Below are 19,918 nucleotides of genomic sequence, written 5' to 3' on the forward strand. Positions count from 1 at the left end.
CATGATTTTTGTGATGTGCTAGTAGCAGAGTGTAAAAAAAAACCCAAAAAACCAAAACCAAAACAAAGAAAAAAATGCAAACGAACAGCAAACAAAAACCACCACCACCAAAGACCCCAAACTCAACCTTTTTCAAATAGTTGATTAACGTGTCTTTGGAGACAGATCTTTTGTCAGTGCTAATGATGTATATGAGCTACATTAATATGTCTTTGGCCTCTTCAGTCTGTTTTCCAGGCTTGATGTGTTGAACATCTTTTCCACTTGAGAGTACAGACTGTAGCTGAGATTATAATGATTCGAGCTAAGACAATGTATGACTATAAATTTCAGCTTTTTTCATCTAAAAAAAAAATAAATTCCTGAATCATTTGACTGTTGGGTTGTAATGTGCATGTGCACACATGTATTCTGCTTCTTCCATGGGAAGATGAGATTTGATTTGGTCACAGTGGGAAATGTGGTTCTTTAAAATTCCAGACTTCTTTAGGATGGGAAAACCATTCCCTTTCCAGATAGGGATGCTGAAACTTCTTAATAATCCAGTAAAGTGTTGTTTAGTAAGTCAAGACAGACGTATTTTTAATGTACTTATTTTAAGTGTTGCTTAGACTTTATTAATTCAAGTAAATATGCACTCAGATATGGAACAGTAGTGAGGCTGCGAAATAGTTTAGTGAGAAAGTTTGAAAATTGTTGAGGTTAATTTGCTGGTTTTCATGCCTACGTATTAGGTAGTGTTCAGTTGCACAGTAATATTAAACATATGGGGTGGAAAGGAGCATGTTGTACACTCCTTGATTACAGAAAGATTAAATTTGGTTGGGTCTCTTTATCACAAGCATGAAATTGAAATGGGAATAACACATCTCTTGTATAACATACTGATACTGAAAAAGATTAAAAAGATTCCATCGCTGAGATGGCTAGGACTGATGTTCTTTGGGGAATTTAGTTTTGTGTTTCATGTATTCTCTGAAGAGTTTTTTGATTTCTAGCTGAGTATGTAAACTTGTATGACAGACCTCAGCTGGACGCCCAGAAAACTTAGATGCTATTTGTGAGATATTACTTGTCCTGCCTCCCTGAGGAGTTTTAGCGAGGATTAAACCAATTTCCCGCAAAACTTGACTGGATAGTAATTTCTTTACTAGAATTTTCTGCTTGCACCTTAAAGTTCTTTTATAAATTGTATGTGCAAGGATGGCATTTAGATGATGTTGTTTTAATCTGAAAACAATTGAACAGAAGTCCCTGGAACAGTATGGATGCTCACTTTGCTCATCAGGAAGGTTGAAACCTTTCGGTGAGTGCTATGAAACTTTTGTGCCACTTGGGTAAATGGTAGCTGGTGAAGTTTAATGTAGTCGGGGCTAGTGCTAAAGCCTTCATTTTACTATGGGGTTCAGGAAGCATTTGCTACCTGACAAATTTGGACCTTAGGGGCTGCATTCTGTCAGTGGAGCCTGTTCTACTACTGTAGTGTGCTGTGCCTGTGTCATCTAACAGTGTTCTAGGTTTGGGGGGGGGGTTTCTGTCCTACTTGTCCCTGTTCCCACTGCTTCTGTTGCTTCAGTTTATCTCATCATGTCCTACTCTTCTATGAGTCAAGGTCTTCTGCATTCTAGTCAGAGTTCTTATCTTGCTTCTTCTGGCCCAGGCAGCCAGTACAGTGAGCGCTGATATAACGGTAGCACCTTGGTTCCTGTATTTGCTTGTACTGTCTCAGACCTTTCAACGAAATTTCTGCTGCTCTTGCTTCCAGGAAGTAACGCACTTGTGCGTCTGGGTATCTTTGCGTGTATGTGATGTGCAACAGCAGCATGTGGCAGATGCAATTTTCATGAGACTCTGGTACCAAATCCACTGGGCTTTTGTTGGTGTTGGTAGGGAATGGTTCTCCCCTAAACTGGTAGGGAAACAGGTGGAAGACTTAGTCTGACTTACCTGGAATTACTGGAATTAGTCAGTCGATGCCGGTCGGCTGGAAACAAATCTTACAGAAACTGATTTCTTACAGTGGAATTTGTTCTCTTTGACAGCATAACATGCAAGTGTTGCTACGGGTTGGAGAAGAGCAACAGTGAATAATTGCAGTGATATTATGACTTTTCAAAGTTGCTCATAAAGGTGTTGGTTTTTTTAAATAATGCTTTTTAGGAATAAATGTGGTTGTTTTTTTTTTATTGTAGAGAAAATACAGAATTTAAATGAAGATAATGAGAACAGTCATTTCATCTATGAGAATGCTGAAGACGGTAACAAAACCAATGCTGAAACTACAGACACTTCTGGATACAACACTGAAGCGAAGGACTTGCCAGATTCTTGGGACTCCCACATTGGAAAAACAGTAGACTCTCCATCAGAAACATCTCAGACGAAGGGGCCATTAAGAACTCACTTGTATGAATGGGAGGATGAAACTGAAGACACCAGAACTGGAGAGTATGTATTAGATTTTGACAATGAACATCTCTCAGAGATGAAGAGCAAGGATGAGGAGTGTGATAAAGAAGATACTGAAAATCCAAAGGAAGCCATTAGTGAAGAACTTGTGCAAACTATTCCTAGGCCAAGCAACTGTAGGACATACTGTCGATCCAACAAAGCAAAACCACAGGGGGCAACAAATTTTGACAAGCTAATGGATGGCACTAGTCAGTCTTTATCCAAAGCAAACAATGAGTCAAATAGTGATGGTCTGAACCCAGCAAGAAAAGTTTCTTTAAGCAGTGGGACCAGTTGTAGAGGGACGGTTGGACGGACTAGAGACTACACTGTTCTACATCCATCTTGCTTGTCAGTTTGTAATGTTACTATACAGGATACCATGGAACGAATCGATGAATTTACCACAACAGCCCCTACTGACCTGGGAGAAGCTGGCCGCTTAAGAAAAAAAGCAGACATTGCTACTACAAAAACTACAACCAGGTTTCGACCAAGCAATACCAAATCCAAAAAGGATGTCAAATTAGAGTTTTTTGGGTTTGACGATCAAGATGAGGGAGGGGGAGATGAAGGCGCCTCTAGAAGTTCTGGGAGTTCCAATTACAAAATCAAGTACTTTGGGTTTGATGACTTGAGTGAAAGCGAGGATGAAGATGAAGAGTGGCAGGTAGCGGAAAGGAAAGCGAACAAAAAACGAAGTAGAACTGCACCATCTTCTTCACTACAGTCAACCTCTGATGGCAATGAAAACTGTTCCCAGGATAGCCAGCTCAGTACTAATGCGGGTAAGCAGAACCCTTCTGGAATGCATACCGAACATTTAAATGTAGTTGACCCTTATACTTTGGTTTTTTGCAGTATACCTAGGAGTCTGTGTTGAATAGTACTACTGATTTGGAAATCTAAAAGTTAAATTTACTTATTTCTGCTGTGGTCCTGTCTGGTGTTTCACAGCTGTCTTGAAGGATGCTTTATACCCCTTGATCTCTTGCCAGAGGTAGAGTATTTTTCTTTTTGAACAGAAGATTCTTACCTTTTTGTTGTGTTGAGCATACCGTACCTGTGCCTGGAAGGCAGATGTCTTCCCACAGAAGCTCCACATCAACCCAGAATTACAGAGCTGAGTGCAGAAATTTAAGTAGCTCTTAGAGATGTGAAGTATCTTCTTCCTTTTTGTGCTTTTGAGTTCGTTTATAAACAGTTTGGGCCTTTCTCAAGTTCCAGCTTATCCAAGGGTGCATGGCTCGAGAGAGAGAGGCTCTGGGGACCCATGGAGTGCCAGTCAGATACCTGGCTTTGGGTGTGCCTCTGCATATTAATGTGTTTCTTTGTTTGCTTCCATTTTTCAGGTATCCATCTTCTGCATAGGTGGTACGTTATGTATGTATGGGTACATACACACATATATTGAGTAAAACTGTTCATGCAGAATTTGCTGGGCAAGTTCTGGTGTTTGAGTGCTTTCGAAAAATGAGACTTACTTGGTGATCGGTTGGGTCCCACGTAATGTCTTTGATCAAGGTTGAGGTGTGTTGGTGAAGAAGAAAAGGAGTAACTTTGAAAGATTTCTTTTAGCTTTTTCTTTTTGAAATTTCAAATGCCAGAGAATCATGCATGTTGGAGTAAGTATTTCAAAACACTGCTGCTGTTGTAGGAAACTTTTTGGTCCTCCATTTTGGAGCATGAAGCATGAGAAATTTTAGCCATTCACTAAATAGTTATTTTGGTGGTTATATTTTTTTATTTTTATTTTTATATATAAGTTGTTTTATTTTTAAGACTTTGGCAAGATGTATTTCATTGTGATGGGGAGGGGGGAGGACTCCACTTTAGCCTTGCAAATGTTGTAGAAGCTGTGGGTTTTTTCCTCCAAATAGCTTCTGCTAATATAATCCAGAGGCAAAATTTCATAGGAAAACATGTTCATTTCTCTTTTCTAATTATAGTGGTCTCTAAAAATAGAATTGTCTGTAAGTCTTTTAATCAAAGGTAGACCTAACTGCTAGTTTTTTCTGTAAATTCTAAAAGGGCCAAATTGATACTGATGCCACATGAGAAGATTGTATTTTCAAACAAAACTCTTGATTTGTTTTCATAAAATTTAATGATGATGAGACACTTGCATTCTGTCTTCTTCGGGAGATGGGTTTAACTTGCAGGACTGCTTATGAAATACTCCCTCTGAGTCCCTTTCTCTGACGAGTCTTTGTTCAGCCATTTATTGCAAGGAAAGAAATTCATTACACAGTTAATGCAGCTGAGATGCTGACCCATCAAATAATCCTTTCAGCTGCTGTCCTCTGGAGTCTCAAAATACCTACAGTTTGCCAAAGAGGCATTATACTTTGAGGTATCACAGATTATTTCTCTGAAATATTTTCCTAAAAGGAATTCCCATCGCACAGGTAGATGTACATTTCTGTTTTGTTAGTTTCTTGATATACTTCTGTCCTTCTTGGGTTAGAGCTACCTCTTGGTGCCTCTGCTGAGAGATGCTTTCCCTTTATCTTGCATCTCCTTTGCTCATATGATTCCTGGTTTGCTACAGTAGCCAGATGAGATTTGACTTGCATTTTTTGTTCTCAAAATTGAAAGGGTGACATGAAGTTATTTCTTTAAGTTGCAGCACATTCTCTACTTCAGTCCTGTAGTACAGATCATAAAAATAGCGAGTCTGATGTTGCCCTAAAATTTGTAGGACTCCTCGATATATTTCATGCTGTCTTCTCAGACCTTTTGACAATTTTGAGCATCATGGTCACTCAGAACAGCCATATTAAGGTCTTTAAATGTAGTGATGCTGAGTCTGGTAATTTATCAAGGACTTCTGGATCTAAGCCTGAAGTTGCGGCAAAATACGTGATGTTGCTGTGAGGTATTGTCTATATATACTGAAAAATTACTTCTGTGACCATGGAAAATGCCAGTTTTAAATCCAAGCCTCAGAAAAAGCTTTCAGAACACCTTGCCCAATAAAGCTTTTTCCTGACATTACAGTACTCGAAGGTGCTAATGCTACCTGAGTTCTGTGCGTGCTGTTCTTTTTTGTACAAATGAAAAAATCCACAAATTAAAAAATCCAGTGTTCCTGTTCCAGGTTGACAGGTGAGATGCCAGATTGCCTCTCTGAATTCCAGCCCTGGAAATTTCTGAGACTAATTTTGATGTTCTGTGTGAAAAGAATGTTTATATGGCATAGTTTCAAGAGATTTGATGCTTTCTTTTACAGTCCTACAAAATTTTTGCCATAATAATGATTTGATTACTTAATATAATCTAGGCCTATTTCTATGGAATGAATCTTAGCTTCCTAGTATAAAACATCATGCAAAGATTTTTCTGGCTGAGCTGGAAATGGACAATTTCTTCCAGTCCAGTAGTTCATGGTTGAGGGTAACTAAATTTAATAATATGTGTTCAAATGTTTCTGCAAATGGAATTTAAGGAAGTATTAAAGAATAGATGGATGATATTGTTAGTGCAGGGAAAAAATGCAGAGTAGGTAAATTCAGTGTTAGACTGTCTTTCACTGAAGTGGCTTTTCAGTTTTTCACTTTTATGATAGGCTTACCTGCTGAAATGGTAAAAAAATACAAAAAACCCACACACAAACCGAAGGGTGGTGGTTTGACCCTGGCTGGGTGCCAGGGGCCCACCGAGCAGCTCCATCACCCCCCTCCTCAGCTGGGCAGGGGGGAAGAACATAACAAAAGGCTCTGTGGGTCAGGACAGGGACATCACTCAGCAATTAGTCACAGGCAAAACAGACTCAACTTGGGGAAATTGGTTTAATTTATTACCATTCAAATCAGAGTAGGGTGGGAGAAGTAAAAATCAAAACTTAAAAACACCTTCCCCCACCCTTCCCTTCTTCCCAGGGTCAACTTCACTCCCAGTTTTCTCTGCTTCCTCATCCCGAGTGATGCAGGGGGACGGGGGCTGGGGTCAGTCCCTCACACGCTGTCTCTGCCGCCCCTTCCCCGCCCCGGGGAGGGTCCTCGCACCCTGCCCTGCCCCAGCGTGGGTCCCCCCGTGGGTGCAGCCCCTCAGGCACACGCTGCCCCAGCCGGGGTCCCCGCGGGGTCACAGCCTCCTGCGGGCACCCACCTGCTCTGGTGTGGGACCCTCCCGGGCTGCGGGGGACCCTCTGCTCCAGCGCCTGGAGCCCCTCCTGCCTCCTCCTTCACAGACCTCAGTGTCTGTGGGGTTGTTTTTCTCACCCATTCTTACAGCTGTCTTCTGCTGCAGTTATTGTGCAGGTGTTTTACTTTTTTCTTTCTTTCTCACTTTGTAAATACACTATCCCAAATGTGCTGCTGCCATCGCTGATGGCCTTGGCCAGCAGTGGGTCCATCTTGGACCTGGCTGGCATTGGCTCCATTGGGCATGGGGGAAGCTTCTAGTAGCTTCTCACAGAAGCCACACCTGTAGCCCCTCCACTACCAAAACCTTGCTGTGCAAACCCACCATAAAAAGCCAAACCATGAGATGTTCCGGTTTGTAAATTCCTGGACACTGTTCCCAGACTTCTCCTTTTAATGAAGGCGCTTCATAACTGAGCCTGAGATTTTTGGTGAAGCTTTCTAGTTAAAATTGGTTTGGGTTTTTTCTTTCTTTTTTTTTTTTTTGCCATTGTGATCTAAATTCTCTCGTATTTAGTTGGTGCAGCAGCCCAGTGAAGCAAAAGCCCCTTTCACCTGCGAGCTTGCCAGCTGCATTCTGCCAGAATGCCGGGGACCAAAGGTACTGATGAGACTTCACTAGATCTGAAATAATACCTGTATCATTTCACTAGCTGGAATACACGATGACTCTAGTAAAGAGAAGCTTTTAATATTGGAGGAAAATGACTGAATTCCTGACTGTATTAATCAGTGGGCAGTTGTGTCCAAGAGAAATCTGAAATAATGACAACGAATAGTAAGGCTTAACCAAAAAGAACCAAAAGTTTTGGTTTTCAAGAGGAAACCTATCTCTTTGGGAGGATGATACACTTCTGGAAATAACTGTGCTATTGGTTTGTTCCTGTCTGTTTCTAAAGGTCCCACCATGGCTATCAGTAATTAGGGTGGTCATTAAGATTTCTAATATGTTTAACTTCTTAGCTTGTAGTCTCAGAATGCTTTATTTCCCATCTGTTCAGCTGGGACACGTAGGACTCCGTTAATGCTTGTTTTACTCCATTTCACTTTGGGCAGTGACAATTATTACAGAAAGTGACAGGCACAAAAAAAAAAAAAAAAAGAAAAAAATGCTGACTAAAATTAAACATTTCTATCTCTCTCTGTAGATTGACATAAACAGGATAGAGCAGTTGCCCTGAAACCTTCTGCTGAAGGAAGGTGTGAAGATATATAGCCTCTAACGTGCTTATTTTATGTGGTTCACCTCCTTCTTTGCTATATGTCTCATAAGCAGTATAGTAATGATGAATTATAGTATTCCTGATTTAAATTATAGTAGTAGTTACCCTGTAATTGTAGTGTAAGTGTTGCAACTTAGCTTTTTACTTGGTAGATCGGTTCTGATATAGAACTTAACCTTTATGTCATGCATTCATTTTCCTTTCAGTGATCAGGATGAGATTCCTGAGATCTTTTTGAATAATAAAATAACTTTTGTAGATCAGCATCTAGCACGCAGTATATTTCTGGTGAGCAAACTTGCCTTTTTTTTTTTTTTTTTCCCCTTTACGTTTGCATCTCCTCAAAAATTGATTCACCTTAATTGGGTAAATATTTTTAGCTAGTTAAGAGTACATCAGAGTTCTCAAAGGTAGAGTCCTGTTTTGCAGACACTACCCTCAGGCACTAAACCAAAACTGGGTTGTTCTCCCCCAGGAAATTTACTGCGGTGTTGCCTTCTAATTGGTCTTTGAACATTTTTCCAATTTTAGTCAAGATGTGGAAAATTTATCTCAAAAACCAGAAATGCCTTGGAAATGGTTGGGTAGAGGAGAAAAGGCCTTATATGTTCGCTCCCATATTGAGAAAAAGGTCCAAATGCACATCTTTTCTGCGAGGTGGGGGGGAACATCCTTACAAGAGAGAGCCACTGGGAAACAAGCTTCATTGGTGTCTTACCAAACCACTTGTCTCAGTGCTAGCTCAGTTAATGTTAACAGAAGACTTCTGCCCCACGCCCTCTTTAGTCTAGATTTGAAAATCTGGTAAGTATGTATGCAGAGTGCTTTTAGGATACCTAGAAGGCTTCAAAGAGCATTGTTCAAATAGAAGCATTCCAGATAATCTCATGAAACTGATCATAAAAGTGTGTGATAGGCTAGCAACGTCAAAAAATGCAGAATTATTATATTGTAAGTAGGAGCTGAAATGTTTTTATCGGTAAGTTTCTTTGAATTTTAAATTACCTAATTTAAATGGAATAGCTCAGGGTCACATAGGAGTAGAATTCAGACGAAGAAACTTGGATGATTTTAAAACGGTGGTTTAGTTGATACAGAGCACTGTTAATCATAATTAACCACAATACTAGCTTCAGATCTCAGTGCAAGGCACACATTGTGCTGATTGGGTGGGTGAAGACACATCTTGGCTACCTAGAGTGACTTGCCCATTTATAAATACTGTAGTCAAGTGAGTTACTTCTTAGCTATTAATCTACAGTAGGAGGGTCCAGTTCTGTTGGCTTGACTTTCTTTTGGGAATTGCATTCAGGGCCTGGCTTCTTCAAAAGCGTTCAGGATTTGTAAGGATATGCATCAAAGCGATTTGATTGCACATCATACAACTAAACTGGAAGCCAGTGGGCTGGGATGCAAGAGATTGATTCCGGTACATGCTTTGCAGTGGGCATCCTGCCTGCCCTGGTGGTGCCAAGCCTGTTGAAATTTACTGCAATTTAAGAAACTTTTGAGGCTTACTTTAAGAACAGTTATATCCCCCAGACTACACTAGGTAAGGTTGGTGTCCTTCCGAGTGCCATTAGAAATTTGTTTGCGTGATTTGCTTTTGATTGGCTCCTTACCTAGGTGTTGTTTACTGGATGTGAGTGCACTTGGGATTAGAGGAACCAATACATTCCGTTTGTGGTTTTGCAGTGCAGTTGGCAAATAGTGACAGCTTCTCTGGAATAGATAGGTTTTCTAAACTGTTTATCAGTTGAAACAGTGCTTCTCTGTGCCTGTCTTTATTTCTTTCTTGAAATTTATGGTAACTTCTGGTTTGTGCCAAGTAAAAGAACATAAGCTGGTCTCGAAGGGATAATGCTTCAAATAAAACACAAGTTTAAAGAAAAAAAAAACACACAACAAGGACAAGAATTTAATTAGATCAGTGAATTGCAGATTTACACTTCAAAACTGAGTACTAGAACTACTGGTAAGGCAAGTATTGAATACATTGAAAGGCCATCTCAGCAGTTCCTTCTAGCTGACTCCTTTCTGAGCTGCTGCCCATATTTTTTTAGTACTCTTTATAGCAGAATAAGCAAATACAAACGGGCTGCCTTCATGAGAAGCAAAGTCAGATCAATTCTTCGGTTCTGTAATTGTAGTGGGAAGTACTCGTCATCTAAATCTCTTAATCTCACACTTCTGAAGAACCCCATCTACTGTTCAATTCATCGGCTGCTCAGAGTTGTAGCAGTATGCCAGAAATAAGCACATATAAAAAGTAACCTGGGATTCACGGGAGTATGAAACGGGAAGCGGTATCTTAACTTACACAGTGGGCAAGAGGTGCTGTAGTTGTGACTGTGTACCTTGTAACGTATCTTCTATGTATTGTGACAGTCCAGTCAGGGAACTTGAGCTCCATGCAGACCTGTGTTTGGTTTTAAGCTGATATTTCTGGTGAAGATTGTTGTTTATGTAACTTCAGAAGCTATACATGTGGAAATGTCAGATGCAAGAAATGCCCGAGCAGTTCCAAGAGCTTTCAGTATGTTTGTCTCATGCCTATATTTACCTTTTATAGATCTTCTGGAGTTTTCAGAGGATGCATCTGGTGTGCTTGAAGGCAATAAGAAATCTACAAATAAACAAGGTGATAAATCTAAGGAAAACACCAGGAAGATTTTTAGTGGGCCAAAACGGGTAAGTAATAATACTGAGACCAAGACAATGTTCTTAATTTAATAAACTCTTCGCTATTGATGTTTCTTTCTAGATACATAACAGGGCTTTTGTCCCATTTTTTTTTTATCTGCGCTTGAGGTAATTTGTTGGCTTTTAAGTTTGTATCTGGAAGAGTAAAACATTCAAATGCAAAATTTTTGTATTGATCCCTGGGAATTTCACTTCTTGGGTACGAGTCTGGTGTTGCCCAGTGGTAACACACAACCTAGATGCATTCCCTTCTAGATGATTGTTAAAGTAAAGCACTATTAAATGCTGTGTGGGTTTTTTTCTTTTGTCACTGTCCCAAGAAATGTCTACGGCATTATAGGATTGAACCTTTCTGAAAGCTTCAGATTTGTCATTGCTGTAGTCTTTATAAGGACAAGAGCCTTTTTATAGCATGTGGAAAAGTGTGATTTTCATGTAGTTAAAAAAAGTAACCTCCGATCCCACCCCCGTATACCCAAACTATGTAGTATCCAGTTTGAATTTGCCCTTTCATACTGTGAATGGGGCTTATTCATTTTGTGGTTGCTAGGTGTGGTTTACCTTACTTGTTGTTATAGGTTACTCAGTATTTCAAGGCTTGTAAAAATGTGTATGCAGCAAAAATTGTCTTTAGCTATTAGGTGAAAGTTTGCAATAGTAGGATCCATGTAAAATCCATTAAATGAAGTTTTTATGACTTGATTGTCCAGGATACCCATTTTTAATGCTTAGGGCCTTTTCATATACTTTTTGCATAATGCATTCCCATTGTGTGGTGAAGAAAGTAGCTGTCTCGCCACCCTTGCAATCTGCTACTGGTGTAATAAAAGAAAGAGGGAGCTGGAGAGGAAAATGCACTTTATTTCTCCCTTGCCTTTGAGTTCCGTTAAGTTTCGCGAGACCCAGCAGTTGCATGTTATGATAGAAACTCTTTCATATGTATTCAGAATGTGTTCAGCAGTCTAAAACATTTCTCAGAACTGGTAAAGATTGTTTTCCCTGTTACTTTTCCGAAAGAATTCTAGGAATTTAATCACACTCTAAAATTTCTCACAAAGGTAGATAATTACTTGGCTTATAAGGTAGTTTCACTTGAACTAGTTTTTTAAGGGTTTTGTTAGTCTTGCAGAACCAGATTTATTATCTCCCCAGCTGTGTTGATACAGAATAATTTTCCATTTTAAAATGTGCATTTGAGGGTGGAGGAGGGAGGACAAATTTTTGTTTCTCAAAACATGTGAGGGAGTGTTGTCATTTCGGAGGACGTGTGACCAGTAAGTAGTGTCAGTTGTAATGCCCTTTTGAAAAGAAGTGTCGCTTCTCACTGATTTGTGACTTGGGACAGAAAGGGGGGCTCTTGCCTCCAGAGTTCGAAGTTATGCTATTGATAAGTGAGGAGGGTCTTTTCAGAACTGAAATAATATTTCTTGAAGGTAAGAGTCCCTCAGTTTCTCCTGATTAAATAATAATTTTTTAAAAATCATTTTCTTATCAGTCAACACATTACAATAGGCTGAGGAACAGAAGTACAGGGAATGTAAATATAACTGTACCTTTTTTGATGTATTTTTTAGCAGCATAAAACAGCTGTGGGTGTTCTGGTAAACATGGAATATTTTCTTAGTGTTTCAATATTTATATGCTTCAAATACTATTCCAGAATAGCATTTTATGTGTGCGTTTACTTTTTAGACTTTAAATACTTCAGGGTTTACATAAAAACTGCTTTAATTAATTTTGAATGTATATGTTGTGAAATTATATGGAGGGAAAAACCTACAGCAATATCATACTATATGAGAGAAAATGGTTTCAACTCTAGGAAATTCTCAGTTTGGAAAAAAATTAATTCAAGTGAGAAAGGTGAGAATTAAACAGCCTTTTTGACCCTGTAAGTGATATAATGACCTAGAAATAGAAATTGCTGTAATTGTGATTCAGATTTTAAACTTTAATATTCTCTAATCATGTGACAGTTACATGGAGTTAGTAAAAAGGCTTGTAAAGCTTGTTCTGGTGGTAATTACCGATGCTGTAACTATCTTTCTGAACTATAGATAGAGACTCCTACTCTTAGTTGCATCTTAAGGGAACTTTCATTCTGGGAATGAAAAAAATGAACTAAAAATATTAACCTGGCCATGACTAAATAATAATAAAAATAATATCTCTGGAACTGCTTTGCTGTCTCAACATCAGTTTTATTTTTTGTTCTTGTAGAACTCTATCTTGCAGATAGAGTATTAATTGTTTTCTGCTAGGTGGTGGTGTTAGAGGTATGGCACTTTGCATCACACTGAGCTGAAAAGTAAATGGCTCTGTTACTCAGGAAGCAACAGGTAGTATTGTTAAACTTCAGTAGATCCAGAAAGCTGAAGTATTTTTTCCAATTCGTTTTTTTTCCAGTCAGCAGGACTATTGCCTCTGTTTGTGCTTTTGAAACCTGACCATTGTACTCTAATCTTAAAGTCCAGTTCTTGAAACTTTGAGCATATGTGTAATAAAAGATTACAGACATTATTGACTTAGTGAATAACAGTGTTACTAAAGATTGCTTTTAACATAAGGAGTCTCACTGAAATCATTGACTATTCACACGCATAATAATGAGCATAAAAGTTGCAGTAGCATGTGCATTATGACAGGTATGTAAAGTCTCAACCAGAATTCTGCTTTTAAGTGAATTAAATCTCTATCCTGAGCCTGAGTTACAGGGGGACTATTATGTTCCGTAGCAACATAATTATGTACTTAGAGTACATAAATATTGGCATTACTTGACTTGCAAATTATGGGTGTGAAACATACATGAGTAACATCTGCAAAAGTTTGTTTGCAGCTGTTTATAATTTTAATTCAACTGGTTCAGTAACTCTTGCTCTAGCATGTAAGTTTGGGAGCTCTGTGGGGCTGTGATATGCCCACCTGCTGGTCCCTTTGAGCTTAGTTCTTCTACAGATGAGACTAATTCTCAATTATCAGGCAAAAAACAGTAAGATATGCCAGAACTTTTTGTTGCTATGGTCCAAATCTACTCAGACTAAAGGCTTAAAAACAGGGACCATCAAAATTCTTCACTGAGATTTCTTGCTCCTGCCCCTCTTGCCACAGATTTGGGCTGGAGTCAGCAAGTGAGGAGAATCGGTTTTTGTAGGAATACTCTGGAACAGTTCCCTGTGGTCTTACACAAACAGTGTATGTCTCTAAATAAGAACCTGGGGGGAAAAAAATCCCCAAAGTTAACCTTTTGATTGATCAGTCCTAGAAGCTGATGACGCTGCCTGATATTTTTGTGCCAGAGCTGTACTGTCAATTCAGTGTTTCTGTTGGCCAGCATGTCATTAAGGACCACCAAATCCTCTGAACTGCAAATTTTCTGGCATGGCCCTCTGCTGTTAAACTGGAAATGTATGAGAAAGAGTGACCTGCAATTCTATGCTGATCCTAGTTCCTGTGGCCATGGGAGGCCAACCAGGACAAGGTGATTACTGATTATCTTTGAACTTTCCAAGGTAAGAATGTAAATATGGTTGCAAATGATAATTAAAATAATTATAATTAAAACGTATGGGAGCTTTTCAGCTTGAGGGGCCAAGAAGAGGCAAGGGAAGACTCTAATCCCTCTGTTAGTGCTCTTCAGTGCTGCCAAGGCATATGGGAAGACTTAAGTGTTGCCTGAAGTGGGACAAAGGAGGTACAGCAGGAAAAGCACTGACTCTTTCAAGTAGATGTATCCAAAAGCAGTCCTTGTGTGTGTTTTCTCAAAGTAACTTGAAATTTCAAGGTATTAGATGAGTGGTATATCAGGATTATTTTTTTTTCCTGTGCTAGAATAGGTGAACTTTAGAAATGAGTCTTTTGGAATTCATTTCTTAGATGTTGGTATTTTTTGCGTTGAGTATGTTTCATAAAGCTTCCATGCTAGTATTGACAGAATGCAACTCGGCGCATATAAAAGACTGAAATTATCTTGAGAGGATAAAAAAATACACTTTTTAATGATTGGTAACCTGAGGAAGAAGACACTCACCACATGGACGGTCTACATGGGTGATGCATGGACTATTGTTCAAACTAAAAACTAACCTGAATGCTAGTCTGTTGCTTGGTGATTCTGACTGCAGTTAAAATCTGTGTATCTCCCTTAACTGCTTGCTTTTGCAATGAGAATTGAATGTTTATAAACAAATTTAAACTAGCTTAAATATTTTCTCTTATTCTCTTGTTTTTCTCTGGAGAAACTTCTCTAAACTCAAGTGCTGAGGTCTTAGCTCTAGAAAACCTGGCTGTTTTGTGCCTACATTTCCCCATGTGTGTGCAGTGAATGGGAAGAGCAACATTACGTCAGTGTGCCTTCCCCCCCCCCCTCCCCCCCCCCCCCCCCCCCCCGCTCTTGTATTGTGCACACATTGGGCTGTACTGGAAAAGATAAGGAAAAACCTCTTTGCCACTAACTTGATCGTCATAGTGTTTCCTTCGGGCTACTCACTCAAGTCCTGGACCACGGAGTTTCCCATTCAAAGGACCTTCCTTGTTTTTAACAGTGGCGTTGCTTGAAAGTTACTCTGCTAGTGTGGAATGCATTTTTAAGGAAAAGCTGAGATAGTCTTGTATTATGCATTAAACAACAAGAAAAAAACCCAACTCAACCTACTGTAAGAGCTGGTTTTGTCTGAAAAAGACAAAAAATACTGACAGAAGTATTTGGTGAAGCTGGCTTTGGTCTCCTTTCATTCTACCTGCTCACTCCTGTTCCCTTGCTCCTTCAGTTTCCCGAGTTGGTTTGTTGATCTAAATTGAGGACCCATGTGTGTTTAGAAAACAACCCACTAAAAGGAAGCATTTAACATAAATCTCAGTCTGGTTCACTGCGAGACTGTAACCAATTGTATCCACTCAGTTGAGGGAAACGAAGAGAGATTTAAGTTGTCTTAACCTGGTTAAGTCAACATTGCAACTGAGAAATGCTCACTAAACACAGCCGGCGTTAGCAGGATTACATGCATTACTTTGATCAAGTGACATTAATAGTTAGTCATGACAGTAGTGTTGAATACATGAATGAAATCACTGCTGAATTCAGACATGGCTTAGCCAACAGACTGCTTCTGAACTTTGTATGCAAGGTAAAAACTTGATTCTGTCATAACCTTGTAAGTATTTGTTGCTTTTCATGTTTTATTCAAATTTTATGAATAACTGCTGTTTTGTGCCCGACAAGGTACAGAAATGTGTGCAAGGTTGTTCAAAGTGTGGGTTTTGGAAAGGTCAGTTGGAAGGATGTGTTAAGTCACTTCTGTGTGAAGATCACCGATTTCCAGCTATCAAGTGCTGAACCAGAAAAAAAAAGTGGTGGTGTTTTTTGTGGTTTTTTTTTTTTTTTTTTTTTTTTTACTCCTTTCTGTGTGACTTCAGTTTGGTCTGCAGCTAGTCTGTAATTCATTATTTAATTGCATCTTTCTTGTCGTGTAGGCAGGGTGGATTTTTTCTGTGAGTAGGTTGTTTTCATCGAGTTGCCATATTCCTGTTATAAATTTCAGGCACTCTGAGAAACTGTCAATCCTTGAAAATAAAGCTTACATGTGATCCTGTTGTTCTAATAGGATTTGCCGTAATACAAGTTTAAAGGTATAACCTGTGAGATCTTTTACAGGTTGATGTGAGCTTTTTCCACTGGTGCTTCATGCTGACTGGAAGAAGCTATAAATATCAGCTTGAAACAAATACTATGTCTAAGTTTACTTGAAGTCCAAGATGAAATACTTGTACCTGATCTTTGAAAGTGTTTTGAAATTGAAGAAGTACGAAACCATGCATGGCTCTTGGTTTGACTGAGTAATCTTATGGCTAATATGACAATGACGTGTGTGTGGGAGGGGAAAGAAACTAGGCTGTGCTGTGATCTGTATTTTTCCACTAAGCTTACATTATACTTCACAGTAGATGTTTATCAGAGACATCCTGTAAGTAACATTTATTTTCACTTGCCTGAAAATGAATCTACGTTCCCCAAATTAAACTTTGTAAGTTTTTTTTTTTACATTTTAAAAATTTTTTTTTAGATTTAATATATGTGAAATTAAGTAAGTGCACTATCTCAGGTGGTTTTGGTTAATTATTTTTCCATAGCTTATTTTAGGTAAATAAGCTTGGAAAAGCAGCAGTAGAAGCCTAATTCTAAAGTTTTGCTGTATCAGTCATGGCCCTTTCCATACATTTAGTGGTAGGACCAGAGTAAACTGGTCATAACTAATTTTAGAATGAACTGCTTGTCTTTATCTTGCATAACCTTTAGGGAAAAAATGTTCTACCAATAGGACGAACAGTTATAACAAAGCATTTTTTTTCAATGACAATTAAACTGCTGATACTACACACATGGAGCTGCTGTGTGCATCCTAATTTAGGCTTTGAAAATCACAGTTGTTTTTTTTAATAGGAAAGATTATTAGTTGGCATTAGCTATTTTGACTCCAAGGAATCAAGCTGAATTTTGGCAATCAAAATTTTCTGTGAAATCTCTGGCTAGTATCAGTTTAGCGCTAAGCCAGCAGTCTGTTTCATCAGCAGTTTGACACACAGTGGTGGTCAGATCTGACAACATGTTGCTGCTTCTGCAGTACATTCACTTATGGGTTGGTGCTTCCTGCAGATGGTCTGCCCAGTCCTGAACTGAAGTGTTTTATGTGGGTTGGGTTTTTTTGTCCAAAAACTTTTTTGGAATGATGCACAAGAGATGAGCTGTTCTAAGTGCTAACCAATTATAAACAGCATTTATATTTTAAGCAACTTTTATATTGCTGGAATAAAAATGAATTTTTAAAAAAGTAGAAATAAATCTGTTTGTTAATATGAAGCTTTGTTTTTTAACAAATCACGTATTTGATGTGATTATTTCACTTAACCTTTGCAAAACCAGATTCATCAGTAGGAATGTTTATTCAATACTGGCTTCCTAGTGCTGACCACTTAGGAATTTGTTTTTCTTCTATTATTGATGTAAATAGACAAACAATGCTTAATTTTTAAGTTAGTAAACAGGATGCTAATCAGGACTGCCAGGTTTTTAGATTAGTCACCTAATTTGAAGAGTTAAGTAGCCACTGTAATTTTACTGGATTGAGTTGGGGCATAACACCTTGAAGCCATCTCAGGGTGAAAGCAAACACCGAGAGTTGGTCTGTTAACTTCCAACATAATTGTTTGATGCTAATCAAAATTATTTTCTTCCCACTCCTTCATCTTAAACTGTGGTGAAGAAGGGTGTGTTCTGGTAGATGCTGAGCTGAGATCCTTCCACCTGGCACAACTGCTTCCTCATCTGCCCTCCACATGCAGCTGTTGGGTAGAACTGTGGTAGCAACGTTACTGGAAGCACGTGTCTTCTCCTGTGCAATGTCAAGAAAGATGTTATCGGTTGAGACATAGCTTTGTTCTGCGAAGGGCAGGGGTGCCAACTGCAGCGTGAAGGTAACAGGCAAAGTCCTTGTAGAGGCAAGAGGGACAAATGAAAAATAAGCATGGAAGTCCTTCTCCCCTTGTGTGTGCTTTTCAGGAAGTGGAGAAATCAAATTGAATGGAAAATGTTTAATGTCACAGTGGAAATTTTTTGTGTTTTATAATTCCACCTCCCACTGGTATTAACTCTTAGGCAAGAAGCAAAGATGCATTAAAACATTTTTGAAACCAGATTCTCTCTTGCATCTTCGCATCCCCTCCCGCCCCCATCAGTTGCGTAGTTCCCAGTAATTAACTCAGTGTTTTAGTAATTAGACAGCGCAGGATAACTGTGTAGGATAAATGTTACCTTGCGCAAGGCCTCAGTCCTGCAGAAAGTTCTAAAATGGGAAGAAAGCTGAAAGAGATTAAAATACACCAGTTTCATTTGCCAGTGGGAGCTTAATTTACATGCAGATGAATATGCAAAATTGTCTTCACAGCTCCCATGTACTGTATGAACATGGTTGGTTCACTCAGCTCTGTCTGTGACTTTTTTTGTATATTAGGTAATAGCATGATGCAACATGAGCGCATCTTGAGAGTGTAACAGTTGGTGTTGAGGGCCCGGTGTCCCCATTGCACACGCCTGTAAGTTTGTACTTTGAGTTAACTTGGTTGTGATCTGCTTTGGGGAATGCCGAGTAAGAGCTTCCATGAGGCAGGTGCTTTCTGCAAGGCCACCTTCAAGTTTGGTTTAATTAGAAAGGAATCAGGTAAGTGTACTCAGAGACTCGGTGATGCAAACCACTGTGTTGTAGCTGAGGGCGTCTGGGAGTTTTATTTGAAAAATGTTTCACTGATCCAAATGGAAATGTTTATGTGGGCATGCTCGCCTGGACACTCAGCCTAGCCATATGACCTCTGAAGCTGCCTTGCTGTTGCAATTTTGTAAGGCTTTACTGTTAGTAGTTTGATACCCTTCGAGTAGATTAGGATTAGCAGGGGAGTGTTGTGGGGGTGTGGGGGCTGTCTCTCCCTTTGTGTAGCAACAAAGAGGGCAGGAATTCTGCCTAACAATTTTTAGCAGGATGTGTTTGTCCTAATACAGTTACTTGTAGGCAGGTACAGGTTTTTCTCTTCTCTTGAAGTGATATGTTCCCAACATTGTGGTGGTATGTCTAAACTATTGTACCCTGTCCCTTTTAATTAGACTTTACATAGGTTTCAGGCCAAATGAGTAGCCATAACCATATGGCTTCTGCTTCTGAGCTGACCGTTTTTGAGTACACTTACTGTAAGCAGCATACAGAACACCGCTAGCTATTTCTGTTAAAGAATGAATCTCACATTTATCAAACTGTCCGGTTTCTTCAAGATAAATTTTCTTGTTTCACTTGGGTGTTTGACCCATTGTCCTGTTCTGCCCTGTAGGCTTCCTTTTGAGCTTGGAGGAAGAAAAAACATTTTGTAGTTCTTCAGAAGTCTGATGCAAGAAAAACTTCAGTGACATTTTCTCCCTCCCCATTCGTTGTATTGTCTGCTCTTTAGCTCTTTAACCTGGTCTGACTAACAACTTGTTGTCTAGCTATGTGCATGCATAATTTTCTGTGTGTACTGCATTAAATAGTATAGCAGCTCACGATTCAGTGCTCCATTGCACCTAGAGGTCGTTTATTGGCATTAATCTGCTACTGTGATCCAAGTAATGGAGATTTGGTTCCCATTTTAAATGCTGAATAAATTATTTGGTCCAGGTTTGCCTCAGATTTTTAACTGCTGTTGGAAACTGCTATCTTATCTGGAGTCCAAATTAACTTTTTTTGTGTTATATACACATGGCTCAGCCTGTGCTGAATTGATATTCCATCTTCCTGTTTTGAAGCATAATTTTTTTTCTTTGTTCTGAATGGATGCATATGCATTCCTTGTCAAAAGAAACAGTCCGTTATGAATAGT

General features: G+C 39.1%; 1 protein-coding gene across 5 annotated transcripts in view; it reads left to right on the plus strand.

Moving 5' to 3' along the window:
• The window catches only part of WAPL (WAPL cohesin release factor), a 159,860-nt gene that overhangs the window by 106,334 nt on the left and 33,608 nt on the right, over nt 1-19,918 (plus strand). For all 5 annotated transcript variants that reach the window (XM_037400924.1, XM_037400922.1, XM_037400927.1 and 2 more), the window contains 2 exons: nt 2,193-3,239; nt 10,392-10,510. In XM_037400924.1, the coding sequence (XP_037256821.1) occupies nt 2,193-3,239; nt 10,392-10,510 (1,166 nt within the window). The remainder of the gene's footprint in view (nt 1-2,192; nt 3,240-10,391; nt 10,511-19,918) is intronic.

This window comes from Falco rusticolus, chromosome 9 (genome assembly GCF_015220075.1).
Source record: "Falco rusticolus isolate bFalRus1 chromosome 9, bFalRus1.pri, whole genome shotgun sequence".
Lineage (NCBI taxonomy): Eukaryota > Metazoa > Chordata > Aves > Falconiformes > Falconidae > Falco > Falco rusticolus.